The following is a 24,625-nucleotide window of genomic DNA, read 5'->3' as shown; positions in this document are numbered from 1 at the left end:
TAACCACCTGTGACTGCCCAGGAAAAGGTTCAGGTTTTGGGGTTGTGTTTTTTGTTTTTTTTTTTTTGAGGAATCCTCAAATGCCAGCACAGATGACTACTGCAGTCACTCCTCATCTCCTGACAAAGAATGCCTCAGGACTCATTCCTTAAAAAAGGTCTGGGAGCAAAAGGAGAAGTAGGGTAAGGCATTAGGTAAAAGGACTCTAGAAACTAAGGACCACTTCCACCCCTTTCCCCAGCCCCCTCCTCCTCCCTTCCCCCTTCTTTTTGTCCCCTTACAGATCCAGCAGTGGTAGGGCTGCGGCATATTCCCTTTTAGACATACGTCACAGAGGAAGATGGTTATTTTTTGGTGTGTTTACCAAACTGAAGACATGCAAGCTTCCCGTTTCTCTTTCTCCCATGTGGTAGAACCTACGTGGAGGCTTCTCTCTACAAAGAGGCTAACCCTAATTATGTCAATGACAACACAAGGCTAAAGGTTTGGGACAGACAAGGTTGAGTATATAATCTTTCAGCATACTACAAGTGTCCAATAAAGAGAATTCCTTCCCTCCTCCCCCCATTGAGGGTTTGTAATCTTCAGGGTGTTTTTGTTTTCAGATATACCAATTTTTCAGTAATGAAATTAACAGTGAATTAAAAAGAAAAGACATTTCCTTGCAGGGAAAAATGACAGAAAGCTATTGATAGGTATCACATTTTAAATACTACAAGATGAGAAAAAATATCATCCTGTTGTTGCCATAAGAAAACTGAGAAACTGAAACACCTAGAAGCAGTGAGCGAAATTCATATGTATTAAGTTGGCCAAGGTAACACAGTTACGTTACAAAGAACAACTATACAATAATGTGTATCACAGCCTTACATTGAAAATCTTTCAACACAGCTTTAATCGTTTCAGATTTTACACGTAGGTAAACGATTACTTCTTGTTATCTTCACCTTCATGTTGACTGAACTCTAGAGCTGCCTGACTTCAAACACAGCCACCTGCCTGCCTTTGGTATATTTATACACGTATTTGTGGAAAAAGAAAAGGTTAATACTGCAAATGGGGAAAAGAAAAGAGAAGAAAAAAGACAAAGGGGAAAAGGGAAAGACACCACACAACACATTCTGCCTTCAGCAGAGATAGGACAACATGTCTCAAATGGTCTCTAAATAGGCTAAAGTTGAGTTGATTTTACAATTATAGCGTAAACAATGCCTGGGTTGCGGTTATGTTATTTGGAAAAAAAATAAAAAAATCTCCAGAGACCTGTATCAACTTCTGTATGTTTAGCCATACCCTTAAAAGTTCACTATTCACTCACAAAGAGAAATAGACAAACATGAATATTCCAAGCGAACAGACACAGACCAGTCCAGTATTTAGTAATAGCTTAACTTTTGGAGTCTCTTCCAGCATTTGTAAACAAACAGTCTCTTCCTCAATCTCCCGAACAGCTCTCTTGTTCATGTTTTTACTTTTAAAGCCACAGAACCAATCTATGAATTTCAAATGTCTCTCTCTATCATCAGTTTCTTCCTCGCGCTTTTTCTCACCCATCAAAGCTGCTTGTCCGTTCGAATAGCAATCAACTGGTGTCTCGACTTCAGAGTGACTTACAGAAATCACCGGGTTGCTGTCATCTCTGCAAGTGACCAGAAGATTGATATCCTCAGGCTTAATATTTTTAATGTTTTCTTCAGATTTGCCGTTTGGAATGATATGATTAGCGTTTTCATTGCACCTCAAGATGTTCTTTTCTTGCACTTTGTACAGCTCCCCCTTTGCAGTATGCTCTTTCACATTCCTGTTTCTCACGGCCCAGAAAGTGGTTGTCCGAACCTGTTCCTTCGTAGGCGGAGGCGTAAGCAGGCTTACTATAAAGGTCACAATCCCAGTGATCCAGAACAGGGCTGTAGCGACATACATGTAATGGATGTTTTTGATAAAGCTTGGCCTAGTATCCGGCTGGTTACACTCCGGAGCGCGATAGATGAACGCCAGTACCAACCGTATGGCTCCGAGGACAAACCCAGCCATTCCACCATAGAACGCCCCCTGTTCATTGCAACGCTTCCAAAATATACCCATAAGAAACAGAGCAGCCACCGGTGGGGTCAGATAGTCTGCTACCTCTTGAATATAAAGGTACATCTGACCGCCTTGCATTTCTACAATTATCGGGACCCAGGCAATGCTTATAACTACCATGAACGCCACAAAGACTCTTCCTACAATCATCAGTTCTCTAGACGTCGCGCTCTTCCGAATGAGTTTGTAGACGTCAAGCGTGAATATGGTGCTGGCACTGTTGAATATAGAGTCCAAGTCACTCATCAGTGCAGCAATCATCACAGCCATCATCAGTCCCCGCAGACCAACTGGCACAAGTTTCATCACCAACCGTGGGTAGGCAATGTTAGAGCATCCAGCTCTGCTCCCGCAGACTTGAAAGCAGTGTTCTGGATTAATGCAGGCGATATCATCTGCAAACAGTATTCGTGAAATCATCCCTGGGACAACTATAATAAACATCGGCAGCAGCTTTAAGAAGCCTGCCATCAGGGTGGATCCTTTGGCATGAGCAATGTTTTTTGCAGCTAAAACTCTCTGAACTATGACTTGGTCAGCACACCAGTACCAGACAGAAGCTGGGGTCTGTCCCAACAGAAATCCAGGCCAGGGAATATCTTCGTCTGTTGGCTCACGCAACATTTTAAGAGCGTCAGGCTTTGGGTCCACATTGCAGGAATCGGTAGTGGAAATGTTGTAGGTTAACAAGATAGACGTGATATTTGGTGATGCTAACATGTACCTTCTTTTAACTTCTTCAAACCCACCAACCTCCAGAATACTTATGATCATAAGTGTGAGGGCACCGATAATCATAAGCAGAGCTTGAAGGGTGTCTGTGTAGATGACAGCCACAAGACCTCCAGTCACAGTCAACAGCGCAGTCATTCCAATAAGGAGGATTACTGACAAATAGAGGTTCCAACCTAGCGATTCTTGGATAAAAAGTGCCCCTGAATACAAGTCAACTGAAAGTTTGGTGAAGATATAAAGAATGAGAGACAACGCTGCAAAATAGATTTGAATTCTATGCCCTCCAAAACGCTTGGACAAGTATTCAGGCATGGTGTACACTCCTGACCGGATGTAGACGGGGACGAAGACCCATCCTAAAAGCTGCAAAAGCATTAAGGCGTTGAATTCCCATGCACCTACTGCAAATCCACTCGCCGCTCCAGATCCTGCGAGCCCAATGAAATGTTCACTTCCAATATTGCTCACAAACAAAGATGCACCGATAGCTACCCAGGTCATAGAACGCCCTGCCAAGAAGTAGCCACTTACGGTGCTTCGATTGTATTTCCACATGGCAAAAAAACCTATGCACATTACAAGCACGAAGTACAGAGCCACAATGGCAATGTCTGCTGTTTCCAAAGAAGCCCTCATTTTTGTAAACAAAATGACTTCGCACAGCTGACGTCCACTTCTCGCCCCCCAGCAAACGTCTCTTAAGCAACACGTGAACCAGTTAACATATATCAACACTGCGGATCAAATTCTTTGTCCCTTGGTTTGCTGTCCTGATGCTGGTGGTTGTGGTACATTTACTTTCTCCGCTTCTCAAATGGAAATTTGGAACTTAGCACGCACTTTTAATCCACATTCCACAAGAGCATCAGCCTTAACTCAGTTGATGTAGGAGAAATTCTTAGTTGCAGCTAAGTTTAGTGAGGCCTACTGTACCAACCCTGCAAGGCAGCAAAGACAAAAGACAAAGATTGAATTAGAGAAGAATTTCATGAAGTAATGAGAAAAAATTTGAAGTCTAGCAAAACAATCACTGAACACCACAGATTTTTCCCCCTTATATTTCCTGCTGCATTTATGCAATCCATAACACACATACATTAAATACTTGTAAAACTAAGACGTAATTCCTTTTATAAGTCAACTTTAACAAGTACCTTAAGAGGCGCGGCAATTCCGGACTATTAAGTGACCCAAATTCCCCAGAACAAGGCAAGAAACACAAATGCATTTTTATTATTTCATTACTTTACAGTCTCTCAAGTCTATTTCTCAAGCCACTAAAAAGGCCTTCCCCTTGCAGACAATCTTAGGAAAAAGAGAAAACACAAAGGAACTTTACCCTGGCTAGTCATTTCCTGCATTTCTCTAGCACTTCACCCCACAAATCCTGATAGATCCTGATGTAACATGCATGCACTGGAGACACCAGCTGGCTGCTAGAACTAGGAAAGTGAGGACATAATGCTGTCAAAAAACAACATACATTTAAGATCCCCTGGAGAATCAAGGTTATTCTGCAGGCTTTAAGCAAGTTTGCACCTGTCTGGGGTACAGATTATCACAACAGGGTTACATTTTATTCTGAAAGCTCTTCACACATACCACACACACACACAGGGTGAAGAAAGTCCCATTCAGCCAGATGACAAAAGCAAAACTATGCCTGACATCCAACTTTAGGGTATTTCTGTCTTCCACATGCCTTTTTATACCTGCACCCATGTGGTTTTGGGATCCTCTGGGAGCACTCTAGGCACCAGGAGGAAGAACCGGGTGGATTTTGGCAGCTTCCAGTTGCTAGGATGTCAGAAAGTGCTGTTCCCAGCACCACCCCTTTGCACCCAAGCATGAAGAGGATCCCATTAACCTCAGGGGCAGAAATCCTGGAAGCCAAGCATACCCTGTTGTTCTATTCCTGAGCCCCCCAGTCATACCCCATTCCACCAAAGCATGTCAGTGAACACGGGAACTTATTTAAACAACAAGGATTGCAGCACTCAAAGTGGAGGGAAGGGGATAATAAAAAGGGTTACAGGCAGATAACCAAGACAGTGGGAAAGGATGAGGGGATTAAAGAGCTGCATTAGGATTCCTGTCTCTCCCATGGAGAAAGGATGCTCCTATCTCCTATTTCTACATTGGAAAATATTCACCTATGCCCATCCAAAACCATTTAATGGGTTTACAAAGGGCTGAACATGAGGTTTTTCTGGTCCCATTACCTAATAGGCACAGCCTTGGTATTCAAGCTTATTCAGAACAGGGTCTGACCCCATTCCTCTTTCCTGCACATTAACAAAGGTAGGTACACAGATCACCAACTGCTGTTCTGACCATAATGTCTATAAGCCTTCTAAGTCCTATAAGCATCGCTTTTAGGTACTCCCCCTTCCATCTCATTTGCAGAATCACTGAAGCTCACGTTTCCCCTTGAATTCATCTCTGATTAATACAAGCACCTAGATAACATACCAGTATATGGGCGGTTTCCTGTTCAGCACCCCTGTAGTATATTCACTTTGTTAAAAATTTAGAAGTAAATAAAAACATTACACGTTCTCAAATAGACCATAATAAGCTGTAGTTCAGGTGGAAAAACATGTGTGCACACACCCTCTGCCTTACTTCATGATGGCAGTGGAGGTGCTGACATAGGAATGCGCACTTCTCATTAAGGCAGATGCATTTTTAAAAAAAGCTTACAGCAAACCACAGCTTCAGCCTTAAGGAGAAATTCACAATCATGTTACTTGTATGAGCTGGCTGTTTTTCAACAGTAGCTCAGAATCAGAACGAGATAATAAGGGTTCCCCACCACCACCACAAACCCACATGAGAATACAGATATTCATTCTGCGGGAGCTATAGCCAATAATGAGAGACTATGGAGACATGGCACAAAATGGACTGATTACAGTAGTGTGCTAAATTTATCGTGCTCATAAGCCTCAAGCCACAGATGTATTTTAAATTCTTCCATAGAAGAATTCGTATTTATCCCCACCCACAACTGCAGCAGAAGTTAAGTGGTCTACTCCACGGTTTAGTTTAACCCAACATAAAATTCTAGACACTGCGGATGGTGTGGTGCCATCAGATGCAAGTGTTGCATGCTATTCTTGCTCTTAAGCACTTCCAGGTAACACTTCAATAGTGTTGCTTCTTTTGCTACATTTCCCTAAGTTTTCAAGTGCAACCACATTCTAACATTTATGCCAACAATGCAAGCATTTTAAGGGAAGTGGAAGAAGAGGTAACTGACACATGGTGGAAAAGAAGAAAAACTACTACACAGAGAGTCCGAATAATGGGCAAGATAAAGAAATTGTAAGTAGTTACACTCTCCCTCTTCTACCGTCCTGCTCTTTTGCTGAAAAAATGTTGGACTTGAACTTTAGTTCACTTTCCAACATTTTCCCTGTAGGTTAATCAATGACCTTGCAGAACTATGCTATACTGTGACATATATAAATCATGACAATATTCAATGAAACTACATCTACCTGACAGAAGAGGTACCCAGCTCACGGTATGGCTACTTACAGGCACATTCAATCCCTCTGCAAAATGTGTAAGTAGAAGATGCAGCTGCCCTTGAATAAGTTGTGACATTTCTCAATTAGGATACTTGCCAACTACTATGGGCTAGTCCTAACCAAAATAAACAATACGTGAAGTTTCTTGATTATTTTCCACTGGAAGGTACAGCCAAATCATGCATTTTAAACAAGCAGTCTACAGAGGCTTTGTACCATCACCTTTGTAATCAACATCTGAAATCTGCAGGGTTCAGCTTGCTCTAGGAGGAAGGTGGAAAGTTTTCAGTAGCCGCTACAAATTTGCTGCACTGTCACTAAATTACTGCACTAAAGTAGCCTCTTGTACCAGTTTCTTATTAGACCTAATTCTAAAATAACCCTGGAACTTTTTTTTCATTACAAAAATGAGACTCGTCCCTCTGAACTTTCAGCAAGTTATGACCTCAAGTCTTGAGAAGGACTTTTGAGACGCCCCATGCGAGTTTAATCTCCAGTTATTAGAGCAGCATACATTGTGGCACTGACAGAAAAAAAAAAAAAGACAGAAAGACAGCATCGCTGCCAAGGACTGTGAATTTTTTCCCTAGAGCTGTTTTCTGGCTGGATCGTATCAAAGACGCAAAACAATGTTTTTCCCTCTTGTGTGAAGATAGAAGGCTACAACTCTGGTGAAACAATGCTCATCTCTCTCCAACAGGCAGCCCATGCTATAAGAGAAGAAAAGTCTCAATTCCCTCAAGAGATACTAGATAATGTGAAGCAGATTGAGGGTGGGATTTTTAGGAGAAATTCATATGATTGCTTTAAAGGAAAACTTTCTCCACAGTGCTTTTCTAATAAGATGGGCCTTTAAATATGCCAGAATCAAACTGCTCTAGCCCTGAAGCAACCATTTGGTTTGTGCTTAGTCTATTTCTCTTCTTTGCAGATGGGAAGTTTCCCAGTTTATTTCCCTTTCCTCTTGCAGCTAAAGAGATGGTCTCAATGACCAAAGCTGTAAGGGTTAACCTGAGGATACAGAGAGCCATGTATCACACGGAGTAGCCTCCACTCTCACTTGTTAGTAAATGAAGCATATACTTAACTTTGTTTATAGGCTACAGAGCAGTTTTGAGGGTCTTTTTTCAGAAATAGCATTTCTTCATTCTCACTTTTTCAACCAGGGGTATGGTAACTCATTCTAGCAGCATTTCACCCATTGCACAACTCACCTGCATAAGCAGAACGTACCCAGACTGCCAGGCTCAACACCTGATCTCTCCGCGATTTCACACCTTGAGCAGGCCTGTACAACATTCAACCCCTCGAGCGTGTTGTCTGTCCTTTTCAAACTGCAGGCTACCTGCTACAGAAACGCAAGTAAGTTCCTACCTGTTCAATGCTCCATAGTAAACACAAGGTTGTCTGAGGCAGCCTATCTCTCAGGAAAAAGAAAAAAAAAAAGAAACCTATATTCCATGTATTACATTTTATTACAGCACTCTAGAATACAAAAAAAAAAAAAAAAAAAAAAAAGGAGAACAAAATGTTCTTCATCAAAAATTGATATGTATCAGCTTATTCTTAATGTAGCCTTCTTAATGTATGACCTTGAGAAAGCAGGGGCTGCTCAACACAACCCTAAACGTCCAGGAACTGAGTTTCAGGACTTGCCCTCAAAAATGACTGGGTCAGATGGGACAGGCGAGATCGCACCCGAGACAGACATAGGTACATCACAGGAAGAAGGCAAACCTCAGAGGCAGCAGTGGACTTGTAGCATCTAATAAACCAGATAAAGCCTGCAACATCATTTCCAGCAGCTCAACATGCTGGAGTGGAGGAGTACATCCTTACAGTTAACCAGGGCAGCTGCCTGGCTCAGCCTGTCTGCCACATAGTTCCAGTTCGGGGCTGCAGAGCCTACGTTAACACTTCTGCCACCTTGGAGAACACAGGTGCCTCTGTAGCACCTGTGTAAATTGCTGCCACCATAAAAGCCTGATTTAAGGTGCAAAGTTCAAGTCAAGTCGGCCACTCAAAGGAGTTACTACAAACATGTAACACGCTTTTATGGCTGGGGTCTCAGGAATCACTCCAATGCTGTTCTTCATCATTCTACAGCAGCATCAGAAGCAGCAGCTTGCTCCATAATACATTCTTTTCTAAAGGACTGCTGAAGGAAACGTGAGAGAAGTAAGTAACTCACAGCACGCAGTTCAGCAGAAGAAACAGAGAAATGCATCTTCACAGAGGTGTGCTACACTTGCCCGTGAGGAAGGAAATGCTACTGTGGTCTCTTACAGAAGTCATAACTAGAGTATCGTGAGGCCAGCTGAAGCTGAAGGCCAGTATGACTGACAGCATTAGCACAGTAGATCAAGGTTGTTTTTTTATTATTATTATTTAAAAATATAATATAAATAAATATATATTATATATATGCATGTATATAATATTTATCTCCCAACCTCCTGTCCTCAAAGCATATAACTCTTTCATTCCCCCACCAAGTCACAAATTAAGGGGGGAAAAAAAATGAGCAGAAGAGGATGCAGCTTTACTGTAGTGCTTACGCAGCACTTCCCAGCACAGCAGAAGCTCCAAGGCTACTAAAGAATGACAAAGCAAGAGGAAGATGGTTTATTTTCTGGAACCTACATCACTAGCAGTGCCTCAGCAAGCCACTTCATGCCACTGCCTGTGGCTTTCACATTCGGATGGCTTCTTTCCTCATAAATCCCCAGCACTGTGCCAGGAGTAACAGATTATTTGTTTGTACCGTTCTCCTCAGAACTCCACACAGTTACAGGGAGGAAGGCAAGGACAGAAGAAGGGAAGCAGAAATTTCCTTTTTATTAAAACAGAGGGCTACCAGAGAGAAAGACCATTTGCTCCATGCCTATCTAGGCATACCATAATCTGCTAACTCGGGTCTTAAGGAAGACTAGTCCATCAGCTTAAGTTAAACTGACTACTAGTTCAATGAAAACACATAGGTAGGGACTTCCTCTTCTGCTTATCGGAAGAAAGAGCTGGCTGATGTTTACACAGGTGACAGATATTATCAGTTCCTGAGGAGAGTAGAAAGTACAGCTGCTCAGCACCGCTGAGGGACTGGACCACGCTTCTCTGGCACATGAGCAGAATCGTTCATGCCTTCACCAGAACTCCAGCAGATGGACACGAGGCTCAGATGCCCACAGCTGGGCTGCCACTATGAGCAGGCAGCTCCTTCCCTCAGCAAGAAAACCATGCTTTCCTTTGCAATTCCAGATAGACACGTGACCTTCTTCCTCCTACACAGGAACTGGAAGCAAAAGAGGAAGGAGGGTACAGAGAATGCACGTGGTCAACAGTAACTAGGTAAAGAGCACAACAGGGGACAGAGGGACAGCAAGCCATTCTTACTGGGGTGCGGAGGGGTGCCTCCTCCAGGAGATGGCAAAAGGGAGAAGGTTCTGGCATCAGGCAGAATTTGCCATGCCAGGTAAGTTTGTAAAGATGTCAGCTGATATACTATGTTGGCAGCTGTGGAGGAACACTGAGCCTGAAAACTCAAATTCCTTCTTGTGGTGGCCTATTCGACGTTCAGAGGCGCCAACATTTCCACTGGCAGGCACTACTTATCTGTGGATAAATCAGTTTAATGAAGTAGTTAGTGATTAAGACCAAAAACAAGAGAATGGATGCAAGTATTTGACTTCCACAGAGGACTTGGGAACACATAATCAGGGGAGTAGGACAGATGTTACCATCCTGTAAGAAGCACACCATCAGAAAGCAAATGCATCTCTCTACCACTGCTCAAGATGATCATTTTCTTTAGCTGCAAGGCACAAAGACGCAATCCAGTTGGTGGTTACTACCAGCACTCACCAATAACTAAAATAATTGACATAATTCAGATAGAAAAATGTGTTGGTTCACCCCATCTGAAGAGGATTTTGACTAGGAGCGTAGGGACTTCAGAACCTACTTGAAGAAAGAGAAAGGAGCACTGGAAGTGAGAGTCACCATGCAACTGGGCAGAAGAGGAAGCAATTCTTCCCAGAATTTCCCAGACTAAAGAGAAACACACAAAACACACCCTCATTAAGCTTATTCAGGACTTTGCCATATTCCTATCACATTTATGGTTGCCCACCATCTTTCCAACAACATGAAGCATCACAAGTTTAATTGATAGGTGAGACCGAAGTTTTTTGGGGCATATATAATCCTAGAGTTCAAGTTTGAGGCCTTCCACCACGCTTCTTAGTCTGCTGATGGTCTTGCCAGATTCCTGATCCTGCTAAGGCATTTCAAGACACCAAAATGAGGCATAAGTGAAATTATCTTGATTAAAGAACAACTAGTACTATTCTTTGTAATTACCTACAGTGAAAGCTACCCAATTTGTTTTAAAAGAGTGTCAACACAAGAGCTTTATTGAACACATTCCCCCCCTCCATCCATGCTCTGCATGTACCTCTGCTTTTACTTATTATTCCTTAAACATTTGTGTAACTGAAGTACAAAGACTACAAAAACAGGACAAAGCAGGACAAAATGATTTTAAAAAGGCAAGAAATAGCAGAACAGCAGTTCATGTGTAGTTCCTCCCATTCACATTTCCAGGGTTGATGACACTCTATGCCATCTGCTGCCCTGTGCTTGTTTCTGTTCCCTCTCTGCACCGGGAGCCTACATTTCTGTAGTCTCTCATTTCCAGCGCCAGTATTTGAGCTGGTGTTCCCACGGCACAGGTCCTTAGCTTGCAAAAAACCTTGCTCTGCTTTCTGAATTTACACTTCTCATTTTTTTCTGTCCCTCTTCTACACGACTAGGTATATTTCACCCGTCTGTCCTCCCCCTCCTTGAATCCCCCTTTCACCTCTTTCTTGCCTCTTCTGCAGGACGCACACCAGAGCCAGCCCTGCTGGTCCAGCAGGTAGGCAGCTTGGAAGGGAATAACCTGGTGGTTCTTTACGCTCTCAGTTAAACAGCACAGAGGCTGATACAAGCAGCACTATCAGACAACTGTTTGCACATAATCAACATTTACACTACCAGAGATTTGTAGCGGAGGAGCTCTGAGCAGCTGTGGCACAAAAAAAATTGACAGCCTGCTCTGGTTGGAGTCTGACAAAAACAAGACAAGTGACTTGATCAATAGACAACAACCCCCAAAAGCAAGTTTCTGGTGGAAACCACCAGCATTACGGCTCTGGAACAAGGGACTTTGAGAAATGAGATCCTGAAAGAATTGGTAAGACAGCAAGAACTTTCATTGTTACAAACTATAGAGAAGAAAGCAAGTGTATAAATACATTCAGACTTGAGCTAATTTAGCAGGTGAGTCTAACTGACGTAATGGACATCTTTAAGAGTCACTCAAGGGTTTTTACAACAACAAAGAGCAATGGCATGATTTTATCACCACAACAGGTTCTCCTTCATTCATTTTACAAGCGCTTCCCTGATCATATGTGCTGTGTGTACGTATATCCATATACACACACAGTGAGCAAACGAAGAGATGCAGAGCCAAAAGAGAACAGCACAGCTTGGACAGGTAGCAGGGGCAAAGAGGGGAGCTCTTATCTTAAAGTTTAAGCCGCCGTTTCTGCCTGCTGACGAGCAGCTAGCCAAATCCCACCGAAGTCTGTCTGTCCCAGCACGGGCACAAGGTCCTGCCCAGCGTCCTGCCTCAACACTCAGGCTCGTGGCTTGAAAGCTTCGGGAACAAGAGGTGCAGAGTTAAACCTGGACATCCCAGTACACACGTTCATCAGCTGAAGGCTGTTTAAACCAAGAGGCTTTTGGCTATCTTATTCCTGCCATCAGCTTAGTACTCGCTTTGGACAACTTTGCCAAATTCATCTCGCTAACAACTATCTGCTATAAAAAGGTTTAAACTACGTCGTGGAAGAGAATAATCCTCTACCTCCCCCATATCCAAGCCAGGCACATATCCCACACTTGGCAGAAACTTAAAAGACAGGCTATTCTTGGGTCTTCAGATAGAAAAACGGCAAACGTCAGCCAAGAGGGTATCATTCCCCCAACAGGTCAACTCCAGCAATTCTGACAGAAACGCTAAGGGCAGGAAACAAAAGGCTGATGACTACAGGACAGTCAACTACAGACCCTGTGGCTTTTCAATCCTCTTTTGGTTCCAGCTATTTGGCCTTCTTTCCAGCACCTCCCCCAGTACACAAGACCTTCCCAACCAAGTGCAGGAAGGGGAGGAAGAGTGTGCAGGAAAAACTGCACTTGTAATTCAGCTGCAAGAACAGGTAGGCTCACCAAAGAGGCAAGAAAATAAAAACAGTACCTGCCTGCTTACTGCCCTCTGCGCGTCCCCCACCCTCCTCCTAGCAGAAATCAAAAGCCCAATTGCTGCTGCTGCCTACGCAGCAATTAAGTGTAATAGTCAAGATGTCAAGCAACACTACTGCCCATTACTTTGGCTTTCTCAAAATAGCTGAACGATCTCCAAGGCAGCTAGGGCATTTCTGAAATGAGGCAACCTGCTCAGAAGGCAACAAAGAGGTGCTGAATACCAGCCACGCCATGTGAACCTGCTAGCCAGACTGAGAGCCCAGGTTTACCATCGTGTTGCAGCGGGGCACAGAGGGTCCCCCAGCCCAGGGCTTTGCTGAAACAAGGTGCTCAGACTATGGTACATACTGTGGATTCGTGATGTGCTGCGGGTGAAGACCATGCTGCTTGTAAAGTCTCAACACGCTTTCTCGCTCTCAGTGTTCTCACTCTTCTATAAGGGGAAGTCTTCAAGCTGCCCAGACACTTCAGCTGCGGTTGCAGCACTGTCTGGCTGAGGACAGGCGCCCAAACTCCATGAGCCACGCAGCAGTGAGAGCAGTGGGGGGGTCCCTGGTGGCCAGGGATCGGAGCAGGGCGCCTCGCATTGCCGCCTGGCTATCAGGCTGCTCAACAGCAGAGCACGAGGAAACCATTTCCAGCTCTTCCTTCCCTTTCCCTTCCTTCCTTCCTTCCCCAGGCTCCCACGGGAGTTTCGGCAGGATCAGGAGGGCAGCAAGAGGAAGCCTGCCTGGAAAACAACCTGTTCCCCACAGGGAGAGCTCCTGCAAATTTTCTAGCAGGTCACTGCCCCTTCCTGCTGGCGGTCCCGTCCTGCCAGAACCCCCCCGCTGAAAGCTGCTCTCCTGGGAAAAAGTTGGAAATAATTAGAAAATCATCTCTGGCTATGGAGAGTGAAGTTTGGAGCACGAACAGCTATGTCCTCACTTCGTATCTCTACCCTCCCCACAACTGCAGTCTTTGACTTCAGCTCTGGAAGGTTGGCAGTGTGTCTTTACACACGGCTGTGTGCTACTGATAACCAGCAACAAGCCTGCCATCAACCTCTCCAAGCTCCTCATGCTATTTGTCACTGGCATTTTGAGTGTAAAGAGCCACAGACATAGGCAAAATTCATTATTTCCACCATAAGTTACACTTATTTCACTTCACTGGCCTCACATCCTTCTTTTTCCAAAAGCATCTCCTCCTCGTACTCAAACACACAGCAATACAATCCAAGCCTCCCCCTGCAGCTGCTTCTCTAAGACAGTGAAGCCACAAAGAAATGCTGTGGGGTTTTGCTCTGTTTAAGGTATTTGTTTCGGGGGGCACTTTTAGGGTTTTTTATTATTTAGATTTTTCTTGGGAGTCAAACCAGGGTCCTTGCTGACTGAGAACTCTGTGCACAAACAATCTGCAAATAAGATTTTTACTACAAGTCAAATACCTGATCATACACTACCTACACAACAGGGCAGAGAATGGTTGATAAAGTCATCATATCTTTTGAGATAAGTACATGCAGGCAACCAGTGATAAAGTCTGAAAAGTCTCAGTTTTTCCCCTTGCCCCCCAGGCTTTTAGGTACTGCATTTTTTAAGGCAACAAAAGGAAAGCTGAAGAGACGGAGGAAATCTGCCAAGAAATGGACACAGGAGCATCAGGTGGGACTGTAGGGTCACAATGTCCTAGCAGAGGGCCCTGCAACCACACCGAGGCTAGCTGGATACGGAGGAGCCTTGCTGCTGCTCAACAAACTCTGCCAGTCCCGGCAGAAGCCACGTGCAAGAGAAGAATGACTTGAACCCACCTCAGACACAGGTAGTACTAGGGAGCAAGGGAGTTTAAAGCAACAAAAATGATCTGGGGGGGGGAGGGGTTATTCCGCCTAGATCTATGAAAATGCCAAGGCAACTATTAAAAACAATTGTGGGCGGGGGAAACCCCGTAGAATCACGATGTTTGCCTCCGAAGAAAGAGCTGTGAAAGCCTACCAGACTGCAGCTCTGCGAAGGTTTGCGCTCAAGCTGCCAGGGAGCCCGCAGGAGTTAACAACAGTGCTAAAAGCGTAAGAAAGACAGGCTGCAGGGGCTTATTTTTTTTTGCAGGGCAGGGGAGCTATCAGATGAGGAAGAATACCGCAGACACCAAGAGAAGAGCCAGCACTCGCTCCAGTCTCAGACTGAAGGAGGTATTAGAGCGTGCAGCCACAGCACAGAGGGACCGACACGCTAGCGTGGTGAGCATCTGCCTGGGGTCGTTGTATCAGAGAGCACTAGCGTTAAGAAGCCACGTAATTTATTCAGGACTGCATAGGAAAACTCCAGCTTCCACAGGAAAGAAGTACGTAGTCGCTGTGTAATTTCAGACTGAATTCAGGTCTCCGTATTTTGACTAATTAAAGTTAGCATTATGCTTCAGGTTGTGCGTTGTTACAGGATCATTAGGATCATTTGTCAGGATGCAGCAACACTGCGTAGCATAGAACCCATACAGAAATTTTCTTCAAGTGTTTTCACTGCTCAGAAATGGCAACAGTAGTAAGATACTTTAAAAAAAAAAAAAAAAAAAAAAAAAAAAAAAAAAAAAAGAGCATCTAGAGATTAACTCCCTTGACTTTAGAACTATGACAAAGGCAGGTTAGAAACAGCAGTATTCCTGAACCAAAACTCGGTGCATTACCACCACCACAAAGGACACATTAAGATACATCTACTACTAGGAAAGAGCGTACTAGAGAGTCAAAGAGAAAAAGGTTGCAGATGTTAAATCCTGAGTGCATCAGTGGCTCCTTAGAAGCATTTTGCAACTAAAAGCTTATCCCTGCATCTCAGTGCTCAAACACTTGGAGTCAAAGATGCTTTTCACCAGCACAGCACTCTATGGCATTCTTTCAGGGCAGTCAGTTTATTGGTGTCTCAGTATGTCAGATTTGCTATGCCTTCTGCCCTGTTCTGCATTTAGATGCACAGAGCAGTGCATCTCCCACACGAGCAGCATATATACAGAAAGCATCTCATCACCTTACCTACGGCTTACACGTGGACTGGGGGGACGGGGATGGAAGTCACCCTGTGACACAAGCCCAGCAAGAGAAGCGTGTTTTGTCAGGCTGAATGCTGCTCCATGAGGTGGTGCAGCGATGCCACCAGATTTGCTCCAGTTGCCGTATTTCTCCACTAGGGGACTCACCTGAGAAGTCTACTACAGCTTCTGCAGTTAAGCCAAGTTGAAAAAAAAAAAAAAGCCAACCCTGACATGTGGATGCTACATGTAAAATGAATGGAAATGTACTAGTATATGTAGCACATGTAAAGCATGAAGACGTGCTCCCGTAACTACGGAGGAAACAGAGCAACGCTATTTAGCTTCCTGATATGCTACTGCGGAGAGAGGTGATCCTGTAAACAAAGGTTAAAGGCAGGAGCGAGGGTGTCCACACCGGGCGAGATGAGAAGGGCTGCAGGCTAGCAGAAGGGCTGCTACATTCCCACCCCAGCACCGCACATGAAGCGGGAAGGTGGCAGATAAACAAAAGGCTGCGGAAGGACTGGCGGAGGACCAGCACCAGCTACTGTTTTCCCAAAAAAAAAAAAAAAAGAGAGAGGGTCCTACCTAGATGGAGATGCTTCTGTGTTATTAATATTTACGCTCAGGTCCACTCGCACACCCCTGGCCCAGCACCGCGTCACCCCGGGCTTATCGCCGCGCCGCCACCGGCAGCCCTTCGGAGGGGCGATACGGCCGGCCCTATCAGCGGGGCTCAACTGGTGTTACCAACGGAAAATAAGCGCGTTAAATGAACTAACTACGCTATATGTACGTATATATTTTAAAAAATGATGCTTTGAGGCTTCCGAGGGCCGGAGGGGCGCGGGGCTGGCAGCCTCCTGCCCGCAGCAAGGGGATGCCCGCAGTGTTGCCTCTGCTGAGGCGAGGCCAGGAGGCTGGGGAGGCCACCAGATGGGCACCCTACAGCACCCCATAGCACCCCACAGCACCCCAAGGGGGGGACTGAGGGGTGGGCGAGGGTCAATGGGGCTGGGGAGGGCTATGGGGGGGGTATAGGGGGTTAAGACCCTGGTGCTCGGGCTTGAGACCTGCGGGGGCTGTGCTGCTAGGTGCACGGCTACTAAGTCTTTTTGGGGGGGAAAAATATGAGAAAAATGGAAGATAAAAAAAGGGGGAGAGAGGGCAGGGAGAGGCGCAGGCGGGGGGCTGGGGCAGGCTGCGCAGCTCGGCTCCAAAATACTGGGGAAGGGGGGGGGGAGGGAAAATGAAGGGCCAAGGGGGTGCCCCCGGGGGGGGCAGGGGCAGGGGCAGGGCGCTGAGGGGGGGTCCGCGAGGCGCCGTCCCTCCTCCCCTCCCGCCCCCCCCACTCACCCGTTGCATGGCTTTCAGGATCAAAGCCAGTTCATAGCGGGGCATCGCAGGGCTCGGCGGCGGCGCGAGGAGGAGGAGGAGGAGGAGGATGAAGAGGAGGAGGAGCGGGGATGCGGAGGGCGAGCGGGGAGGAAGAGGGGCGGCGGTGCGCGGAGAAGGGAGGAAGATGAGGAGGAGGAGGAAGAGGAAGGCGCGTCCCCAACGGCGGCTCCTGCCCGCGCGGCTCCGCGGCGGCACAGACACCGGGGCGGGCGGGCGGGCGGCGCGGCTTAAAGGGCGCCGGCAGCTGCGCAGCCTCCGCCGCTCCGCCCCCTGCCCGCCGCTGGCGCCGCCTCCGCCGCTGCCCCGCACACGCCCGCCCGGGGTCCGCTGCCTCCCTCCTCCTCCTCCTCCTCCTCCTCCTCCTCCTCCTCCTCCTGCGGCCCCCAGCGGGGCGGAGGGACAAGGGGGGACGATGGCGAAGCCCCCCGAGCCGCGCCTCCTTCCACCACCCTCCCCCCCCCCTGCGGTGGCTCCGGGCTTGCGCCCGCCTTCCTGCCTGCTGGTGCTGCAGGGAGTGGAAATTTCCACTGCGACCGCCCCTCGCTCCCCCCCTCGGCACCCGGCGGGGCCTCGCAGCCCACGGGCGGGAGGCTGCGGCCACGGCTCCACGCTCACGGGTGGGGGGCACGGCGAGGGGGGCCCGCGGGTGGGTGCCCCAGGTGCCCTTCCAGAAGCTTCTGAGGGCGGCGGCGTGGCCGCCCTGCTCCCTCACGGGAAGCTGGCTGCCCTTGAGTGGAGGCGTCCTGGTGCCCACAGAGTTGGGGTCACTCCCAGTGAATGTTTTCTTAATTTTTTTTTTCTTTTTTTTGTCCTTTTTTCCTTCTTTTTTTTATCTCAGTGCAGCACGTGGTTGTGTGTAGGTGCCTGAGGGACACCTAGGCTGAGGTACAGTGGTGAGGCGACCCCAGTGGAGGGTCACCACACACCAGCTCCCAGCCCTGACCATGCTGCCAGTCCACAAACACCCACGGCCCCAGAAGAGGCACGTTGGAAGAGCCTCACGGCATGGTCAGGCTGGTTTCAGAAGGATTTCTGTTCTCCACAGCATAGAAACATGCCTTGAGGGTACCACCTAATCCCACGCACACGCTTAAGAGCGTCCCAAAAACACAGCACAGAGCTGGCTTTAAAGAGAGATCTCGTGCTGAGTTTCTGCCCTGGGTTTTGAAGCCCTCTTGGCCTGGCCCTGCCTATGTTCACAAGGTGGCACATCTCTCCTCTCCTCACCAGCCATGGCTCCAGCTGATGAGGATGCAGGGAAGAAGGCAGGTCTCCAGACTAAAAAACTTTAATGAAATATCCTGGCACCCCAGCTTCTTGCTGTATGCCCGTGTCCCCTTGTACACTGAGCCCACATTCTCTCCAAAATATGCTGGAAATCCCACGCCCCCTGCTCTTTTCTTCAATAGTGCCTAACCTCTTACTCATCGTTTACGTACATCTTTAACCTCCTTGTAAAATGGAAGGGGAATTCATACCTCACTCTGCATTGACGTGTACTTTCACCAACTCAGAAACTCAGACTACCTGCCTACAGCCCCACCCCAGTCAGAGAGGCCTCAGCTGCCCATCCCTGCCCGTCTCTACCAAAAAATAATAAAAAAAAAAAAATTACCATCAACTTGGCATTGCTTGCTTTTGCTCTGTTTGCACAGCAGTGATATAGTAGCTGGTAAAACGAATCCGAGATGCAAGCACTGCTAACTGAAAACTTTTCCCACAGCGACTTGCAGCACAGCCAGCACTGCTAACGTCGTGGGCATCCCTCATCTTCTCCAAATTCGAGTTCTAGGTCATTCCCTACAGGTGAGGCAGCACCCACAGGGGCTGTGTTTTATTAGGCACTTCTGTGCACCACCACAGGTTGTCAGCTGTTCAGGATAAATTGCCTGTGCACAAGTCTTTACACATACTCCCAGCCTACACCCCCCAGCTCAGGTAAACACCTGTGCTTTGGCACTCATTGCCAATCTGCCAGCTGACAGGTATAATTTACTGCCTGCTGGTGCTTACCACATACAAGCCTTCCCTGGGTCACTTTGCTTTGTGTTTTCTTTGTTGCTGGTGGTGGTTGGTTGGTTGGTTTTTATATGGTATTGTGTGGAGAGAGCTTCTTCCTTGTCCTGAACAGCTGCCTGAGTTATTCCAGAGGAGATCCACATAGTCTGCAAATGGTGGTCCCCTATGGAGGGGAGGGTGCCCAGACACCCCTGCCACACAGACACAAATGGACAGCAGTTCCCACCCTGCTGGTGGTGGTACAGTCACACATGAGCACACTGTTCTCGTCCCATAGAATGAAATCTGTGTCCTGCTGCTCTTACCCATGCTCTACCTGCTTAAAACACTCATCTTCCAGAAAAAAAAAAAAAAAAAAAAAAAAAAGAAACACATTCAACTTCCTTTCCTGAAGTCTTTCTCATGCACAGAAATCCCCAAGTCTATAGACTGAAATTTCTAGTACCACTCAAATGTCAGTATTTAATCTCAGTTGGATGTACATTTATATTCACCATTCACATGCACTTTTAGCTACATTCCACATCCAAGCCCCACCAATACACCTCTGCATGTGGCCAACAAGCCCCCCTTCCCTGTTTGTGAACCTCACCCTCACGTGTCCTTCAGCGCAACATCTCAAGACCTCACCAACATAAGAGTGAGCCTGAGCCCATTTACGCCTGGGCCTGCCATCTGTTCACGCACACAGAAATGGTTGTGCATGAGATTTAACAAACACACTCCCAGATACATGCTCCCGTGTATATTCTCTGAACAAGATCTCCATGCTTGAGGGGCTCTTGATGTGCATATTAGTGACGCAGGTACAGTGATTATCAACCTGTGTCTGAATACCACATATGCAGACCTCTGGTCTCAGGCTCCATGCCCACGTCCAGCTGTGCACACTCACTCATGAGCTGGCTACTGCGTGCATTTGCGACATCCCGTATCTTCGTGAGAGTTCCTCACACTTTTTGACTTTCTCACTGCTGTTGCAGCGTGTCCACTGCTGCCTTGAATCTCATGGGTTTGTTTGTTCCTCAGAGCAATAACCACAAGTATCCAAAGACAGTAGGAAACTCTCGTTTACCGTTTCAAAACACACACTAGTAGGGGAAGGTCTGAGAAACATGTAGTGACCGTGCCCTGAGGACTTGGAAAGCAAACATAAACCGCTCCCACCCCCCGATATTCTATTTTATTTTTAAAAAGTAATAAGTGTAAATATGTGACTTGAGAGGCCTGAGTCATGGCTTTTTCATGCTGGAGGTTGAGGGTGCTACAAAGGCAAGCCGTCCTTTCTACCCCTTAGTGTCTTTCATACCCATCCCTGTGCCAGTGAGCAGCACAGAGAGCACTAATGAGTAACGTCACTCTTTCTAATAGAGCACAGGATAAAAATACGTCCTCGTGCATCCTATATGCATATGTAAATACAAAACCTATCTTCTGAAAAAGCTTTTGGAAATGTTTTGGGGAATTCAGAAATGTCATGCGATATCTCATAGACTTCTGATGAAGAAGCTGGTCCAGTATGGTAGGAATTAAGGAAAAAAAAGAAAAGAAAATAAAATGTATTGTGCGTTTTTAAAACCTTAAGATGATATTTAATAGCCTGAGCATAACTATATTGTGCTTCTGTGATTTCTTTCTTATGATGGAGTATACCTCATTGTGAAACAAGTACTCTGTGCACCACAGAAAAGCCAATACTCTCCTCTTAATCAAAGCTTTAATTTCTAGCTGTGATACTTCACACAATACCAACCCAAAATCAAAATTTATCATAGGTTTAGTAGTAGGATGTTGCCCATCTTGAACTCCAAATCAGGACAGACTTTCAGAGGCATTAGTAGAAAACAGGAATTGCCTGTGGAAAGAGATCTGCTGTACACTGATACACTGCCAAGTGTATTTTTGTTTGCTTGTACTCGTGTTTGTCTATAGACACAGACAGGGATATAGATACAGATCCAAATAGAAATACAGATCCGGATACAAATACAGATACAGATACACATGCCTCTTCTCCCTAATATCTGCTCACCTTCCTGGCAGGGTTTGTAGCTGAGCACTGTATACCTGCAGTAACAGGAAGTGAACTAGCTCATATAAAGCCATCATGGGAATACCTGTGTGGCTCTGCAGTGTGGCAGTGATTGTGGTTTAAACCTACTCCAGAGAAGTGATGGGTGGAGCTGGATCAGAGCTTTGAAATGCCAGAAGTCATCTGATCCGAGGGAGAAGATGAGCAAGCCAGGCTGAAGAGAAGGAGATGATAGTAATAGCTGGAGCTGTGGGAACATGGGAAGGGTTTTCCCTGGAGGGAGGATTGAAAGGAAACAGAGCTGAGAAAGAAATGAAGGAAAAATCAAAGAAGAAAAAGGATAAAGTCTGGGGCAAAAAGCCCAGAGCAGAGCTGACAGGAGCAAGGAGGAAGGAATGTGGAACAGATTGGGGTGTGATGCTCTCAAACTGGGAGTAGGGTTTAAAGGGAGGATATAAAAGGGGGGAAAGGGGAGGAATGGATGGAGAAAGACTAGGGTTCAGATAGGGCAGTCTTGAAGAAGACTAGGGTAGGGGAAGATGGGGCAGTAGGAAGTTGAATGGGCCATGCTAGAAGTGACCAGGCTGAATCGTGTACTTCAGAGCTTCTCATAAAAATGCACGTCTGGGTTTCCCGCCTACCCACAGCCACCAGTCCTCCTCTGTCAGCAAATACCTGTGAATCTCCTGACAAAGTAATTTGTCTAATATTGCCCCTGTCCACACATGGATGACAAGCCACTGCTCTTATCAGCTTCCCTGTTAGTTCAGAGTGGCAGGGCTCTCTGCCATAGATCTAAAGGCTCCAGCCCTAATGACATTTACAGCAATATGATGCCACATGATGGAAGGGGTTTTCTTTTCTCTCTCTCTCTCTTTTTTTTTTTTAACTGTTTGCTTTTTAAAAAGCTAGCTAATTGCACATATAAAATCTGCTTTAAATGAGGATTAGGTCGCAAAATCAATACTACATAATGTGTGTAATTTTATCCTTCCTCTCACTTGCATACGCATTTTCAAATAATTGCAAATAATATAATTGCATACTATTCTTTCCATGGGGTCTATTCTACATTTACTTCTCAGGGTGGAGCTGCTCTGGAGCTATGTCAGGCGCTACATAGTGGGGAAGGCCACCATCTTCATGAGTTTTTTCACATTTATTTCAGAAAACAGAAGATGTGCAGCAAAGTGACAGTACAGGATCATGTGAAAAAGAAGGATGAAGTCCTGGCTAAAACAGCTGAGCTTTGCCTTAGGGATGGATTCAATCCCTCCTTTGCTGCACAGTTCTTCTCTAACGCTGGATAAGTCGGTTAAACCACACTTTTTGCAGGTGGCCATAAATTTCATGCTCCTAGTTTCTGGGTATCTCAATTGAGATTTTGTGGTCTAATTTGCAGAAGTGCTGAATGATCCCAGCTGAAACTGAATTCAGTTGGTGCTGGACATATAAAGTGCTCTGAACAGAGAGCATAGCAATGTCTTGAAATATTCAGTTGAAATATTAACTGTCTCAAACTGAGCCATCAAAATCTACAAAACCCTTAAACTACAGATACTTCCAACCCAAGCCCATCCTGAAACCATTGCACCCAAGAGGTAACAAAAAGTATTTAAGGCTGGGAGTTCTTTTCTGCAGAAAGAGGAGGAAGAGGAGTCGTGCTGTCCAGCCTGATATCCAAGGAAGTGTCCTGCCCACCAAAATCCCAAATCCCAGATGGTGTGGGAAGGCTGCTGTGAACAGGTCAAACACAGTTACATGGAGATGGGAGTGGTGGTGGAGGGTCAGGGGGCTCTGACGGTGTCCAGTTTTTCCAGACGAAGGTACTGGCTCTGGCGCTGCGGAAATCAAGATGTGGTTGGGGAGGAGCGTTCAGGTTGCAAATGGTAGCTTACCAGGGATAAAAGATGACAAGGAAACACCTCTATAAAATGAGCATGTAGAAAAAGACCCTGGAAAGAAAGCTTCAGAGCCCCAGTAGGTGTACTGTCAGCTTCTGTGCCCCAGCTTACGGGCAGCCACTTCTTTAAACCTCAGCAAGTGGGTCCTCCAGTGTGATCATATGCTACAGCAAACTAAGGACACGAATAAAAGAATAGTAGGAGCCTGTAGGAATAAAACCAGAAAGGACCAGGGAAAAAAAAAAAAAAAAAAAAAAAAAAAAAAGCAATGTAATTAACAAAGGAAAGTGAGAGTAACAGGAAAGTGCTTCTGTACGTTACAAATCAGAGCAAAACAATGGCAAAGCAATGATCTACCCTTTGACCAGGACTGAAACCTAGTAAGAGGTGCCACAGAAAAAGCCAGAGTGATTAATGCCTTTCTCCCTCATTCCTCAGTTAAAAGATTTAGTTATGACCAGCTGACGAACTGTTAATGTCTAAGGCTAAATAACAGGAAGAACAGAACAGACTACTTGAGTTATTCTCCAGCCAGCCAGACCTGACACAACTCACGTGAAAGAACGTGGAGAACTGGGATCCTTTCCCACAACAACCTGGAGAACGGGAGACCAGAGACAGGCGATGGCAGTACCCATGCTAAGGAAAGAAGAAAAGCAGTCTGAGGAGCATAGGCAGAGAAAACAGCCTAACTGGAATTCCTGGGAATACACTGAAACAAGTAATTCAACAAACTTTTCTTTTGTGCATGGGCGATAATGACTGGATAAGTAGAGGCCAACAAAGACTTGCCAGGAACACATCATGCCGAACCGAGCTGATTTTCTTCTTTGACAAGTAGCGGGCCATATGGACAATAGATATTACGTATCTTCACTTGAACAAGGCTTTCAACACAGTCTGTTGTGATTTCTTGTAAGTGAGCTAGAACAAAACTGCTGTAAGGTGGACTCAGAGCTGCTTGGAAAGGAAAAAAAAAAAAAGAAGTGTTAGAAGAGTAATTATCATCAACTCATTGTTGATGTGGAAGAATTACAGAAAGCAGTTCTGTAGATGCCCTTTCTGGGACTTGCACCACTCACTACTTTTGTTGTGTTTAGGAAGGCGATGTGTAGAGAACAGCTATCAAATTTGCTGAGAAAGTTCTGTGAGCAGGGTTGGCATCCTGACTAATAGAGGAAAAGGTCTGAAAACACAAGGAGTCCATGCAGCAAGTACAGGTGTAATCTGTTAACACTTGGGCAATAAACCTGGGAGGTTTTGGTCGATCTCAGGCTGACTACGAATTAGCAATGCTATACCGGTGTGGGAAAGCAAGTACTGTGCTGAAATGTATAAACTGCTTAGGTGAGATGTGAAAAAATTTCTCCACTCCTACCCAGCACTGGTGAAGTCTCAGTCAGGAAAATGGGCTCACTCTGGGCTTAAGAGGGGAACGGGCAATCAGGGAAAGTCCTGAGAGCAACAAAAAATACTAAAAGTCTTAAGAAGCTAACCCTGGAGGGAAATCTCTAAGAACTGGATTTGTTTAGTCTAGAGAAGAGAGGACTGGGAAGAAACGTGATAACGGTCCTGAAATATGTAAAAGGCAGCTG

The 24,625-nt window shown here is 45.9% G+C and overlaps 2 protein-coding genes across 4 annotated transcripts in view; both read right to left on the bottom strand.

Moving 5' to 3' along the window:
• The window catches only part of MRPS6 (mitochondrial ribosomal protein S6), a 46,654-nt gene extending 29,375 nt beyond the window's left edge, over nucleotides 1-17,279 (bottom strand). The window contains exon 1 of the mRNA XM_032181956.1: nucleotides 17,034-17,279. Within this exon, the coding sequence (XP_032037847.1) occupies nucleotides 17,034-17,078 (45 nt within the window). The 5' untranslated portion in view covers nucleotides 17,079-17,279. The remainder of the gene's footprint in view (nucleotides 1-17,033) is intronic.
• SLC5A3 (solute carrier family 5 member 3) lies at nucleotides 724-17,093 on the bottom strand. 3 transcript variants are annotated; one of them, XM_032181934.1, is made up of 3 exons: nucleotides 17,034-17,093; nucleotides 7,574-7,707; nucleotides 724-3,761 (listed from the first exon to the last, which is right to left on the bottom strand). In XM_032181934.1, the coding sequence occupies exon 3, from the start codon at nucleotides 3,457-3,459 to the stop codon at nucleotides 1,318-1,320; it is 2,142 nt and encodes a 713-aa protein (XP_032037825.1). In that variant the 5' UTR covers nucleotides 3,460-3,761; nucleotides 7,574-7,707; nucleotides 17,034-17,093; the 3' UTR covers nucleotides 724-1,317. The 3 variants fall into 3 exon arrangements, with proteins under 3 accessions (XP_032037825.1, XP_032037816.1, XP_032037833.1); XM_032181925.1 differs by lacking the exon at nucleotides 7,574-7,707; XM_032181942.1 differs by lacking the exons at nucleotides 7,574-7,707; nucleotides 17,034-17,093 and adding an exon at nucleotides 4,163-4,220.
• Nucleotides 17,280-24,625: the final 7,346 nt, after the last annotated feature.

Source organism: Aythya fuligula, chromosome 1 (genome assembly GCF_009819795.1).
Source record: "Aythya fuligula isolate bAytFul2 chromosome 1, bAytFul2.pri, whole genome shotgun sequence".
NCBI lineage: Eukaryota > Metazoa > Chordata > Aves > Anseriformes > Anatidae > Aythya > Aythya fuligula.
The sequence above is the reverse complement of the archived record's forward strand: the minus strand, read 5'-3'. Positions and strand labels throughout refer to the sequence as shown.